Source organism: Gavialis gangeticus, unplaced genomic scaffold (assembly GCF_001723915.1).
Source record: "Gavialis gangeticus isolate Ggan-Ray unplaced genomic scaffold, GavGan_comp1, whole genome shotgun sequence".
In the NCBI taxonomy this organism is placed as follows: Eukaryota; Metazoa; Chordata; order Crocodylia; family Gavialidae; genus Gavialis; species Gavialis gangeticus.
This window is the reverse complement of record NW_017729016.1, coordinates 4602613-4616268: the sequence shown is the minus strand read 5'-3', so window position 1 is coordinate 4616268 and position 13656 is coordinate 4602613. Positions and strand designations below refer to the sequence as shown.

Genomic DNA, 13656 nt, shown 5'->3' with positions numbered 1-13656 from the left:
AAAGCCCCCTAATACTGCCCCTCCCCCCACAGCCGGGCAGCCAATGAGAAGCCCCCGCCTACCTGCGAGGGGGCGATATAATCGTCCAGGTCGGCGAGCTGCAGCGCGCCGCTGAATACAGACGCCATGCCGGCCGCTCTGCCGTAAAGCGCGGCGGCCGCTCGCGGGGAGGGAGAGAGTACGCAGCGCTGCCGCAAAGCGCGCCGCCACACTGCTGCAAAGCGCGGGTGTGGGGTCGCTACTGCCGAGTGCCGCTGGAGGGATGGGTGTGCGCATGCACGGGCGGGCCAACGGTGCACTGCGCATGCGCGAGAGCTGGGCCGTGGTGCGTGGAAGGGGGCAGGGAGGCTGCAGGGCTCAGAATGAGGTGAACATGAGGGAGCGTTTGTCCCAGGCGGCTTAATGTGAAAACATCCTTTTGCACGTGTCTTCCCTAAGAAGGGTCACTATTTAAAAAAAAAATTATGCACGCTAGAGCTAGGCAGTGGGGTAGGGACACAAGCAGCTCGTCTCCTCCCTTTGCATTCCTGGTGGGAGTCATTTCACTGAGATCCTGCCTGTTGAGTGAGAGGAGTGGGGCTGGAAGCTGGCGTCCTGCAAAGCTCTTCTTCCACCGCGCTAGCATTAAATACTCAGAGCACCTGCATTGTGTCTGTCCTCCGGCACGCTGCTTTGCTGCTGGAGGGCCCCGGGCTGCATAAGCGAGCTCGTCTGCTACAGAAAAGGGACGTGGGTGCAATTTATTCACAGAAATGGCAGGGCAGTCTGGCTGGAAGGGACCTCCAGAGGTTGTTTAGTCCAGCTGTACCTGAGGCAGGATTGTGCCTATCCAAACTGTCCTATACAAATCTATATTTATATTTTGGCAACCATTGATCTGTTCTAGATCATGGTGTATGCGCGGCAGGTCACGCAGCCCTCTGATGCATGTGCCTAGGCTGGAGGCTTTGTTTCTTTAGGAGTGGAGGCTGCCCAGACCTCCCATCCTCCTCTTTAGGACACTGAGACAGAACCCAAAGACCAGACAACTGAGTCCAGATGTTTGGTGCCTCCCTGGCTGTAGCAAATCTACAAACTCTTCATAAAAGCCATCATCCACCATATTTATCATGTTCCTTTATGTGATATATATGCTTTCCCAGCAAAGGCTGAGGGCGGCTTGCAGTAAGAAAACAGAATAACTTACATATGGGAGAACAACAGGAAAACAAAGCAAATTAAGAGGACATTAGGATGTCAACATAAAACTGATTTGCTTCCTCTCCTCTGCCCTCCAACACAGCGAACAATACCTCAGCCTGGCTTTGCTTGCTGAATGCCTACCTACTAGGAAGGTTTTACAGGGCATCTAAAAGACATCCAGGTTTGGCCTCTGGAGGGAGTTTCAGACCTGAGGATGCACTTCTGGGGCCAATTCTATAAGCTGTCCCTCCTTAGGTGCTGCCTTGTTGGCTCAGCACATTAGGAAGCTGTGCATGCAGAAATAACCCTGTGCAGGAGTTAATTCTTGCTTCTATCAATGGGAAGCTGAAGCACAAAGTGAAATGATTTCCCGAAGCCAACCAGGTTTACAACCCTGACTCGGATTGCCAGGTCCCTCAGATCAGGCCTCATAAGGAGTTTTGCAAGCCTAGGTTTGTGAGATTCGGTCCTACAGCATGACGGGTAACACCTGACTTGGGTTTGTTCAGAGGTTCTTCCGATTGCACTGACATCACTCTACTTTTTTAGAAATAGGAGTATTTGAGAAAGTGCCTTGGGGTCATCTGCAATTATCAAACAGGTGGCCGAAACCCAATGCAGGTTTGACTAATTGTAGTCAGAATGCAAAAGGGTAATGCCACTTAAATATAATTAATTTAGGACCTTGAGATTGCTACCTGGCTAGAGCTTGCTACTGTCAGCACTCCCTGTGAAGTCAACAGGAGCGAGCACACATTAGGCATTTATCAAAGCACGTGAGCAGCAGCACTGCTTGCTATAATGACTGTTGGGCACTAGAATGATGTGTTCTCAAATGCATATTAAATACTCAGGCAGGGTTCTTTGGGTTGATGTGATATCTTTTATTAGACCAACTGAGTAGTTGGAAAAAAGTTCTTAGCAAGCTTTTGGGAGTAGTCTTCAGGTTTATTAAATACTGTACTTTTTACACTTGGAAAGCTGCAGAAAGTATATGCATTGGTCGTGAATGCACAACTGCTTTTTTTCCCCCTGCCTTAGAATACTGTATTTGGCATTGGGGTGAAAGTAGTACAAGCTCACAAGAAAACAGCCAATGCAGAAGGAAGGAGCATGCAATAGAAAAGCTGGGCTGTGTAGTCTTTCATACGTGTCGCTGCTCTTCCAGATGGTTGAGGTGCTAAAATAAAGATTAAAATATCTGATCAGTTCTGAGATGCTGCACATACAATGAATCCCTTCATAGGTCTCGTGCAACTTCCCTGCCTCCTAATAGTTTTCCCATAACCGCCATTTGGAAAGCATCCCAGTAGGGAGCTGTGTCGGCAGTGCAATAGACTCCCAAGGAAAGGGGTGAAAGCCATCTGTTGAATCGCTTAAAATTAGACTGTACAAAGCACCAGGAAATATGCTCTCGGAGATGGACTGGATGTGATCCAGTGGGGCTTTTACTAGAAATGAGCTGAACACCAGGGAGAATTTGTCCCAGGCAACTTAATCTGAAAACATACTTCTGCACGTGTCTTCCCTAGGAAGGGTCGCTATTTAAAAAAAAATTTTTTTTGCACGCTAGAGCTAGGCAAACAATAAGCTTTTAATATGTGGCTGCATGGCAGGCACACTTGTATTTAATCAGCCTTAGGCAGAGCCCAATGGGTAGCTTTTGAGCCCTCTGTTTCACCAGAACGCTTGCTGCTTTTGCCATGAACTCACTCACCTGCGGGAATATGTATAAAGCCATGAGGAGGTGGGTCTGGGATGCCTGCTGTAAGATGAAGTCCTAATGATTGCACCTCTGATTGCTTGTGTGACTGGACCCAAGCTTTCACCACTGGCTGATCAGCTAAATTGTTCAGGTCTGGAAGATTAACTCCTAGCAAATCTTTCAGATCTTGAGGGCTCAATTTCTATAGCAAAAGAGAGGCAAACCTGGGTTCATTAATGCGAAGAACGCCAGACGGAAGTGTTGCATAGCTAATAAATTATACACAGGCAGTATTAGCAACCCACAGGCAAGATACAGGCAGCTGTAAGTTCAAGTACAGCTTCATTCCTGCTCTGTGTCATTGTGCTGGGCCCTGGGCCCCAGCATAGATAGATAGATATCCAGCACTGCTTCACTTCTGCCCCATGGGCTGGTTTATTGTGGGAACTTGCATAGTTTTGCCAGTAAAGGCTCACTGCGTAGGGCACCCCACAAGCCTTTGAGGTTGGGTCTGCTTGGCCTTTGGTGCATTAACTCTTGTTAATGTCATGTTCATTAATTACCTCTTGTTAATGCACCAAAACTTTGCCCCATTTCTTATGCTGGCCATGGCCTTCCTGCATGCAAGGAACCGCTGGAAATAGGGAATCCTTTCCCAAAATCTCAGCATGTCTTGACTGATCTCTGCGACCTGCCATTTCACAATATTGCGCAAACGGGTTAAGGCATCGATCTATGATGCTATGATCTACATAGGTGGATTTCCACATCTGTTATAATTAATGAGAAGCCTGCTGGAATAGATATGAAACATCATGGTTCGGAGCAGCTGCCACCAGGCTCGTGGTTAGAGATCTGATGCTAAGGGAAGACTGTTGGTGCCCCTGTGAAGTCTGGTATTAACTGAGGTCAGAGACAGGATCCTGAGCTACCTGGACCTTCGGGTTTGGCTGTTGCTAGCTTGGCAGATGTATGCACGGGGCTATCATCTGCTTCAGACTCAGTCGGAAAGCCCAAGAGAAAACGTCATGGGAGCTACTGCTTTCTCATGGTTTTGATGGGATCGGGAGAGCTGGTTTTGTTTTGTCTTAGAAAAAACACTTGCAGAGTGAGCAGTGATGACTACCTGCTTCCCACATACCTGCACTTCATCTGGATTGAGGTCTATAAATACATCCGTGGCCATGACAGGATGGTTGGAGGCAAATCGGATCAGGTCCTGGGCGGAGGCTCCACCTTTAAATGAGGGAAAGCAGTTGCGTTTAATGGCTGAGATCCAGCAAAACCTGCCGTGTTGCTCAGCCACCTGGGACTGTGCTGCTTTTATGTTAGAAAATGGCACCGTAATGGAAGAAAGGAAAAGGTATATTGGGAGTGAGTCTGGATCCAAAATGTTCCTTCTCTGAAGTGTTTATAACTTGGGGTATCTGGAAGTGAGATGTGTGGCTACATCCAAACCCCGCTCAGCCTTGCTGGCCCGGGGAGCACGGGGGTGTCTGTCACCTGGGGCTTTGCATAGGAGCAAGCTCAGCAGCTGCCAGTCGAGCCCTTTCATTGCAGTGGGACTCACCGATAACCGGCTTTAGGAACTGGTAATAGGCATCCGGGGAGCTCTGGTGCTCCTGGTAAGCGGCTCTCAGGAGGTTGTAGAGGAGACTCTTCCTGCGCTGGGAGCACCGTGAGACGTTCATGGGTGCGCTCATATCTCTGCAGAGGAAGGGGCTTTTGAGATTTGGTGTTTCTTTTTAAACGGCTGGAGCGATCAGCATTTGCACAGGTGGATAAGACGTCCTGCAGGAAACCACAAGCCTGGGAGAGGAGTGGCCCAGTGATCGTATTCCTGGGAGGCCCAGCAGTGATTTTCTCCTCTGCCACAGACTTCACCTGTGACCTCAGGCAGGTTACTTTGCCTTTGGGCCTCAGTCCCCACCTGGCAAATGGGCATCAGAGTACTTCCCACCTCCCCAGGGCGCTCTGATAGCTGCGCAGAAGAGCTTCTGGTGCCTAGTGGGGGACAGGGACTGCTTCATGGCTTGCCCTTCTCCCTGAGCAATATCCCATCCAACGGCATAGCCCTCAGGATGGGAATCCCAGGATCTGTCCAGTTGCAACAAGCTCCTCTGAGCATTCAGCCGCTCCAAGTTCCCAAAGGAAAAGCCCTGGATGGGGATTTCTAAAGCTCTGTCTCCTCCCAGACACTTAGAGGTGAAATGATTCACAAGGCACCTGATGGCCACACTGCTGAGTGCTTTTAGGTCAGCATCTCCCAAAGCACAGATGTAAGGAGCAAGCACGGTCAGCAGCGTCCCATCCAACGGCATCCTGCTGCCTTCCAGGTACCGAGTGACCAGAGCGTTAACCTGCGGGTGTGTTAATGAGGACAAATAGCAGGTTTAAAGGCATTAATAAAATAGCCTCAATGTTAGCATCATTTATCAAAGCAGCAGCAATAGTCCTTCCATTTTTATTATTCTATATATATATTAGTTTTTAAACCAGCACCCAGTCAAGTCTTTGCTTTCCTGGGTCCTACCTTCGGGAGATCATTTTGCCATGATGTCCCTGTCAAGAGGGCTGACAAGGTATCCACTCTTGTGATGTTCCAGTTCCCAATCTCAGCTGTGTTATACATCCTGGCTATGTTTCCTAGCAATGGGAGATAGTCTTCAGGCAGCGTGCCGAAGGTCTGCATGTAGCACAAAAGACATGGAGCAGTCAGGGGGGACATATCTATGTGTCTGCTCATGGCGGCATGGCTTTTCAAACAGATGGAAAGCGAAGGTGCGTGTGGGAGTCAGGGTAATGCCTGGTATTCACCTCGCTATCCTGATTCACCAGTGGGCAGAGAAGGGGGATCTGTATCTGCTTTTTAACTACATCTGCAATCAGAGAGGTCAAACTCCTTCTTTATGTTTATAAGCCAGACCGAATATCCTGGCCATGTCTGTTGAAGTGAAAGGGGGCTGAGTGGTGTTTAGGGGCTTTAGAGGCCTCAGCCCTTTGGGGTTGTAGTTCTGGTCCTGCTCAATCTTTCTGAACATCAGTTAATTTTTGTTGTGATTTCTTAGTTGGTCTGATACCTTTTATCATCTCTGAATGAAGACTTCTAGAGTTCTGCACTTCTTTTTGTCTCAGACCAACACGGCTACCACATACATCCCTCAATTAACTACCTACATCCCTGTTGTTGCAGGGGCAGGGCCCTTCTCTCCCTGGCTTTTACCCTGTGATGTTGTCGGGTGTTTCTGGTGTTTCAGATGCAGCTCCTTGTGGGCGTGGGGTTAGAAATGCTGACTGTGGGATCCCTTTGGTTGAGAAGTGCCTGCAAAAGCGAGGCCACATTTTCAAACGTGGATGTCCAAACTCAGGCATGTAAATAGCGTGGTGCGAAGAGTGAAAATGAGGGCACTTAGTGACCCTAATAATCGGCCTCTTTTTTTTTTTTGCTTTGTTTGAGCATTAATTCCCCCCTGTTAAATGGAGATGGGGTGTTCTAAGAGACAGAGAGGCTGTGATGCACCATGAATGCCTTGCTGGGATGGTGGAGTAGGACCTGAAAGTGCTGGTATTTGTTAAAGCAGCTGAACTGCCATTTAAAAGTGAAAACCCAAGCAAAATCTCCACCCCCCCCCACTCCTACCAAACCATCAGCTGGCTTCATCCTTGGACCCTACAGAACGGGGGTGTTGGTCTCTAACCCTCCTGCCCAGCCTGCTCCAGACACTGCTCTACCTTGTCCAGTTTCCACTTCAGGGCTTGAAGTGGAGCATCCTGAAAGTCCACCTTCCCCAGCATCTCCAAAGCATCTCTCAGTACTTCTGCAGAGAGGCAGGCATCCAGCTCGGTGCTGGACGTGTACTTTGCCCCGATGAAATCTCTCTGCTCCACCAGCACTTCTGTTGTCAGTGGAGCTGTGCAGTCTGCGGGGAAAAAGATGGTTAAAATATCTCATGTGGCCCTGTCTCTCTGTGTGCGATTCTCCAAGCAGGACTCTTCGGAGAGTGGAGTTGCTTTAGAGGTGGTAGATTCAACCCTTTGGGGACAGGGAAGCAGTGTGTGTTGTGTTAGGACACCCTTTTCTGCTTTGGCTTGTCCTTTTCAGCTGGAGGGAGCAGCGTGGAGCCTCTGGAGAGTGGAGGACGGAAATAGGGAGATCCCCCTTGTCCACCCCACATTGATCACTGAGCTTCAGGACATTATTTGGCAGCATCAGATTCCACTTTCCAGTCTCCTCTGTCATTTAATAAACCCTGTTGTAGCTCAGGGCTGCCCTTTTCTGAGACTGCCCCTGGGGCTCAAGGCCTTGAGGGGAAGGGGCAGCTTAGGCCAAAAGAAGGGGAGTCGACCAAGCCAGGGATAGCCAGGCTGTACTCACTCGCATCTCGTTTCTGCCGTGGGGCATTCGCGAGCTGTTCCATGACGTTTGTGAACTGATTCCTATTCTGGGTCTTCAGCTGGCTCAAGAAATTGGGGAAAAATTGCGTCTTTGCCATCTGTGTAGGAAGAGGAGAGCTTTAAGGACAGGAACTGCCGGGTGAGTTGAACTGCAGATGCTGGTAAGGCTGGTGAGATGGTTTTCAGCATCTAAATCCAGCCTCTCTTAATGACTCCTATCATTTCACTCTTGAAGTTAAACCTTGTGCAAAAACTGGACTGACAGGGTAGGAGCCTCTTGTGGGTTTTTTTGGTATTGTATCACTCCTACACAGTGCAAACCTAGCGCTTTGGATTTTCAGCTATTGACCAGCTGGATCTTCCAGCTCCCCTGCTTGGTTTATACATGGGAATGGAGATTAAGAAGTGAACTGATCTGCCTAGTGCCTTAAAGCAGATCTTAGTCTGCAGAAGAGAAGACCGAGGGTGGGGATTTAATAGCAGCCTTCACCTCCCTGCAGGGGGGTTGCAAAGAGGATGGAGCTGGGCTGGTCTCCGTGGGGGCAGATGGCAGGACAAGGAGCAATGGGCTCAGGCTGCAGCAAGAGAAGCTGAGGTTGGATATTAGGAAAAACTTTCTCACTAGGAGGGGGTGAAGCACTGGACCAGGTTACCCAGAGAGGTGGTGGAGTCTCCATCCTTGGAGGTTTTTAAGGTCCAGCTCGACAAAACCTTGACTGGGATGATCCAGTTGGGGTTTTGAGAAGGGGGTTGGATTAGACGTGACCTCATGAGGTCCTTTTCAACCCAAATTTTCTGTGATTGTCAGGCTGGAGGTTAAAACCCAAGGGTTCCTCATCTCATGCTTGTTAGGCCCTGCTGCTGTCTCTGAGTGGTACCATACCTCTGGGATCCTCTGCAGTGTTCCTCTTCTCAGTGCACTGGCAATGGCTCCCATGTCCATCAGGGTGCTGGCTGTCCAGGTGGAAGGAGGTCTGAGAAGGAGAGAGATATTTGGCACGTGTCCTAATCATATCCAAGTTTCCTAAGATGAATGATGTGATTGTGCACTGGGTGTAGGGAAATTCAAATGTGCCTTGTGTCCAGAAGAAATCATCTAAGAAGACCTAGTATAAATCAGACTGTGCAGGCTGCACTGAGCTGCCCAGCTCAGAGCAGTGGGCTAGGATCCCCCTGGTTGTTTTGTTTCTGGGACTGCCTTGCACACAGCAGGTTTGTGTGTGTGATGGGGCTTATGGCTCTCTGGTGTAGACATATCCCGTGACACTACAACTCGCCCCTCAAGAAGCTCCACATGTAACATACCCATATTTGCGCTCCAGCTGCTCCTCTATAGCTGCTTGTTGGTCTCCGGTGAATGACCTGCAGCTTTGCAAAACCGTGAGTATTTGCAAGTCAGATTTTGCAATATAGGAACCATTGAGGGCACAGGCCAGGTGGCCTAAAGTCTGTAGGTTTTCCTTAGAAAGTGATAAGCTGGATATTCCCTGAGAACAGGAGAAACCAAAACGATTAACATGAGCAGCCCAAGGGACTCGGATACATTGGTACAGTATGCTTACATGGAGGTTTTGTGGAATATACAATATTAGCATAGATTGTGAATCAGATAAAGGAGAAAGACTTTTAAAGCATCTGGAAATCCCTATTGTGCAAACAGTCACGCAGTTGCAGTGCAAGAAAGGGCAAAAATCGTGGCATATACAAATGTCCAGTGTGGATGACCATGTACCAAGATAACCAAGGGAAAGTGTTCCCTGAGCCAGAATTATAGGGTTTGGGCTTGCTTTGTGAGGTATCTGAGGCTACTATTAGATTATGCTAAATTTCTTTTCCAAAATATCATGAATGTCATTGAAGACAAAATGGAAGAATATTTTGGGTGAGATCCTAATTGTAACGAGGTCAATGGGGGAGTCTTGCCACTGGCTCACTAGACAGGTACTCTTCTTTCAAACTGGATTCAGTCAAACTGGGATGAGTCTTTCCTATTTTGGACTGAGTGTCCACAAAGGGGAGGTAACTCTGGAATAGCTACTACACTTTCTATCCACACCCTTTCTTATTTAGGAGACAAACACTTTACACTCACTGACTTATCCCTCCCTATCAGACATCTCTGACAGTGCCTCTTGGAAACACGGCGCTCCTTGGAACAGTCCAGGAAAGAGAGCGGGTTCCAGAGTTGAGTATGCTTTTTCCCCACCCAAATGATAAGTGTTTAATAGGGACTATTCACTGGTGTTTCTGAGTTGATGGCAACTGTGGAGCTGGTGTATGAAAAGAGGAGGAATCACAGATGCTCAGGTTTTAAAGCAAAAGGGACTGCTTGATTTGATAGTCTGAGCTCTTGTATAACACAGGCGTGGGAATCTATGTAAAACCTAAATAATCCGTTTCTCCCAATTGGGACCTGAGTCCATTAGTACAGTGCCATAACACTGCAAGGCTTGGTAAGATATTAGCTGCTCAATGAATAAAATACCAATTTACCAGGCAGACCAAAGCACTGTCCACCAGAGACTGCCTTTTGGAAGAGCCTCTGGGTCGAAGGTCGACATTGGCTTGTCCAACAAGTTGAAAATATTTCTGACAGCTCACTGTGTTTGCAAACTCCTCTGGCCTAGAAGAGATTAAATATGAGAGAGATCGGTCTTCTGCAAACCACACAGAGGCTTAAAGAAATCTGCAGAATTCATGCTGAACTGCTGAGCACAACTGGGCAGATACCAGTTCATTTGGAGCATCCTTTTAACAAGTAAAGAGGAACTGCAGCTATGTGTCTTTACCCCATGTAAAGAGGAAGATCAGCTGGATATTCTTCAAAATCCAACTCTGTTATCTGTCCTTTCAGTCTTCTTGTCATGCAGCTGAGCTGCAAAAAATAATACGTAAGGAACTGATTATAAACAATTCATGAATTATCTAAGTGAAAATAAATCCATCCTCCCTGAAGTATATAACCCCTTCATTGTGGTTTTGTTAGTCAGTGGACAGCACAAACGACCAATGGTAATGCTGTTTTTTTCCAAAACTGACTCACAAGGACCAGTGGGAGGCTTTCTGTTGGCTTTGTGGTGGATCCCAGCCAAAAGTGCAACATAAACCCTGGCACCCATAGTACATTGTGTTCTGCACTGAATTCAAGAGGCGCAGTAAACCACAAGCAAGAATTGCATTGCAGGGGCTTGTGCATTTAACAAATTACTTATCACAGAAGTGAAGCCACCTCTGAATGGGAGCGTAACATCTGGCTGAGAGCCCACAGCAGTGCCGTGCTATCGTTTAGGACAGGGAGTAGTGAAGAATGTGGCACCTATTCGTTTGAAAGCCCTGTGCATGCAAACACATGTGCCACGGCAGAATAAACAAGTTTAAATTTTATAATCCTATTTAAATCACTTAGGATTAAACATCACGGCGTGTACAGATGCCCTACATGAAACTTCTGGGAAACTTAAGGAAGCATGATGTGAACCCCTGCTGAAATTTATCTTAGACAGAGGCCAACATCCTCCACCTTGTGAAAAGTGTCATGCATTTGTTAATCGATTATTAAAAGTAGGCTGGGCCTTGACTTTGTGTTCAGAAGAGAGAGAGAGCAATTTGGAACATTGTAGCTTAATGTTACCTTTTCAGACCCAAAATTCTGTCTAGATAAATTATTGGGTATATGGAATTGTGTTACGCATGCTTTGAGATTTGGAAACTTCCATGAATGCGATACATGGACGTGCACGTGTGAATCTAAAGTTACTTTCTGGTGAATCGGCTAATGGCGACCAATGCATAATTTTACTTTGTTTACAATATATTCTGTGCTCGCCAGTCTGGTAGCACTCTTTCCCGCACGTGTAGCTGGAGTCGTTTCCTTTTGAATGTCCTTGGGCACACAACAGCACGAATCTGACACCAATACATACTATTGACATAGGTGTCTAAGCTACCCCTGGTGCCATTCAAGCTGCCCCAGCGATGAACTAGACTTTGCTAGACTTTGCAGTCGTGCTGCCTGCAGACATTCCCGTGTAGATCTGCTTATGGAGTCCCCAAGGGGCTGACTCACCTGGCTATGCTCCAGGCTCACTTGTTTGCCCTTCATGGCTTTCACCAGGCGAGCAAACTGCTGCTGGTTTAAGAAGTTTGCTGCTCCACAGCTGAACCCTTGTAGGACAGCAGACGATAGCCTGAATTAGAAGCAGTCAAGCGTTTGTAACCAGTGTCATGTTCTTCTTCAGTAGCAACTACAAACTAATGGAGGATGTTTTATTGGAGCTGAACTGGGTCTCTGGGAACTATCTTTAGGCGTGTGATTGTGCACACGCGTTGCAGCAATCCCATGCAAGGGTGGAGGTGGCCCCTGCTAGATCCCAACAGAGCTTGACCAACATGGGTCACCCAAGATGCTCCCTATTATCTCCCTTCCCTTGGCATGAGATGCACCTCCTGCCTAGCCACCTTCTACAGCTCTGGAGTTTGGAGGAGCAACATGTCATGTCCTCTAAATAGAGCCCAAGGTATAAAGGGAGAGTGGCAAAGCTGCATATCCCGCGGCAATAACCCAGTGGCGCCCTGATGCCCCAAAATCAGAGATTTGGGGCTCTTTCAAGAAAAACCATCTCATATCCACTCTTTCGTGCCATAGAGGCAGCATCGTTCGTGTTCGCAAAGCAATTCTTTTGCCTGCTAGGAGATGGTCATGTCCTGCCACTCACCTGGAGTATTGCTGTGTGGACTTCAGCACTGCCTGGAAGAACACACTGGCCTGGGACAAGAAAAGGAAGCCAGTCTCAATATGCTATAGAGGAAACCACAATCTGTGGTTTATTTTCCCATTTGGGCGCATGTACCGCTGGAAGCCTTGCATGCAGAGCACATGTGAAATATGTCCCGTGCTGCAGGATTTCCTTCTGCATAGGTGATACAAGGACAATGCAACAGCACAGTGAGTCACCTGCATAGGTGTCCATCTCTTCCGGTTGACTTCATCAACGTCAATGGGGGTTGAAGTCAGTCTGGCCAGGGGGATCTGATCAGCCAGGTTGTCTGGCACATGGAGGAAGCTGCTCCCATTCGTGCTCTGTAAGATCTGAAATGGAGACAGATGGGACTCAGGCCATTAACCCTGTCTTGAGGGAAGTGACCGTTGCCCCAATTTCTCCTGCCCGCTTGCGACAGAGCCAAGTGCTGTCGGGTGAAGAGCCGACCCGGAGACTCACATGGCACACGAATTTGTGCTTGATGGGCTGGGCGGCCTGCTCCATGCTGGCGGAGAAACTGCGGTCAGCTGCCAGGAGGAGGATGTCCCTTCTGCCCAGCTTGTCCAGCGCCGCAGCAGGAAGGCCGACCACCAGCTCCCCCAGCGCCAGGATGCGGCTGGCATTGCTGACCTGGTGAAAAAGTCACATTGCACGACGGTCAAAACCGGTGGCACTCGAGCTTTCTGCGCCTTGGGATGCATGGGCAGGGCCTGGTCCGTTATGAGCTGGATCTGGTCAGTGGTCCCTGTCCAGCAGGGCCTGATCCAGACATGAGGGGGGAGGGGGAAAGGGAGCGTGACCCTGATCCAGCTGTGGGCATCTGGCAGAGGGGGGAAGGGTGGCAATATTAATTGCCACTGCTCCTCCCTTGCCAAATTTCCTGACTAGTGGGGAGCCCCTCGGGCCAGATGCCATGGCTCTGTGGGTTGGATTTGGCCCAGGGGCTGGGGGTTGAACACCCCTGCTATAAACTTGGGCCCCGGGGGAGGCACACCTGGGCCAAGGTTTAGCGAGGATTTAGTTAGGGAGCTTCTGGAGGGGCTGGACGTATTCAAGTCAGCAAGACCCCTGGCACGGCTGTACGAGCACTCGTGGTGCTCTGGAGAGGTGCTGAAGGACTGGAAGAGGGCCAACGTGATTCCCATGTTCAAAAAAGGGAGGAAGGAGGACCCGGGAAACTATAGGCCAGTCAGCCTTACCTCGATCCTGGGCAAGCTGTTCGAGAAAATAATTCTGGCATGCATCCATGAGGGGCCAGCAGGGGACTGCATGCTCAGGGGCAAGCAGCATGGGGTCATCAGCGGCAGGTCCTGTCAGACCAACCTGGTGGCCTTATTACGATCAGATCACCAGATCATTAGATGCAGGGGTAGCAGTGGACATCGTCTTCCTGGACTTCCGGAAGGCTTTTGACACTGTCTCTCACCCCGTTCTCATTAAGAAACTGGGGGGCTGTGGCATAGACACCCACACAGTCAAATGGGTCGCCAGCTGGCTGGAGGGCTGCACCCAGAGGGTGGTAGTGGATGGGTCCTTCTCAGCCTGGAAGGACGTGGGCAGTGGGGTCCCCCAGGGCTCGGTCCTCGGGCCCGCACTGTTCAACATCTTCATCAG

At 49.0% G+C, this 13656-nt stretch overlaps 2 protein-coding genes across 2 annotated transcripts in view; both read right to left on the bottom strand.

Annotated features, from left to right (window-relative positions):
* The window catches only part of NARFL (nuclear prelamin A recognition factor like), a 26388-nt gene extending 26218 nt beyond the window's left edge, over positions 1-170 (bottom strand). The window contains exon 1 of the mRNA XM_019512717.1: positions 63-170. Within this exon, the coding sequence (XP_019368262.1) occupies positions 63-128 (66 nt within the window). The 5' untranslated portion in view covers positions 129-170. The remainder of the gene's footprint in view (positions 1-62) is intronic.
* Positions 171-2127: 1957 nt separating this feature from the next.
* Positions 2128-4663, bottom strand: LOC109294564 (mesothelin-like protein). Its single transcript, XM_019512999.1, has 4 exons — positions 4458-4663; positions 4029-4123; positions 2900-3089; positions 2128-2362 (listed from the first exon to the last, which is right to left on the bottom strand). The coding sequence occupies exons 1-4, from the start codon at positions 4588-4590 to the stop codon at positions 2262-2264; spliced, it is 519 nt and encodes a 172-aa protein (XP_019368544.1). The 5' UTR covers positions 4591-4663; the 3' UTR covers positions 2128-2261.
* Between the last annotated feature and the right edge of the window lie 8993 nt (positions 4664-13656).

What these genes read in the sequence shown, in the direction of transcription:
- LOC109294564 (XM_019512999.1), bottom strand. Translation starts at nt 4,590, where the DNA reads ATGAGCGCACCCATGAACGTCTCACGGTGCTCCCAGCGCAGGAAGAGT. An exon ending in TCAATCCAGATGAAGTGCAG is followed by an intron (nt 3,090 to 4,028) that starts GTATGTGGGAAG and finishes CTTTTGCTATAG; the next exon opens with AAATTGAGCCCTCAAGATCT. An exon ending in CTTTATACATATTCCCGCAG is followed by an intron (nt 2,363 to 2,899) that starts GTGAGTGAGTTC and finishes TCTTTATTTTAG; the next exon opens with CACCTCAACCATCTGGAAGA.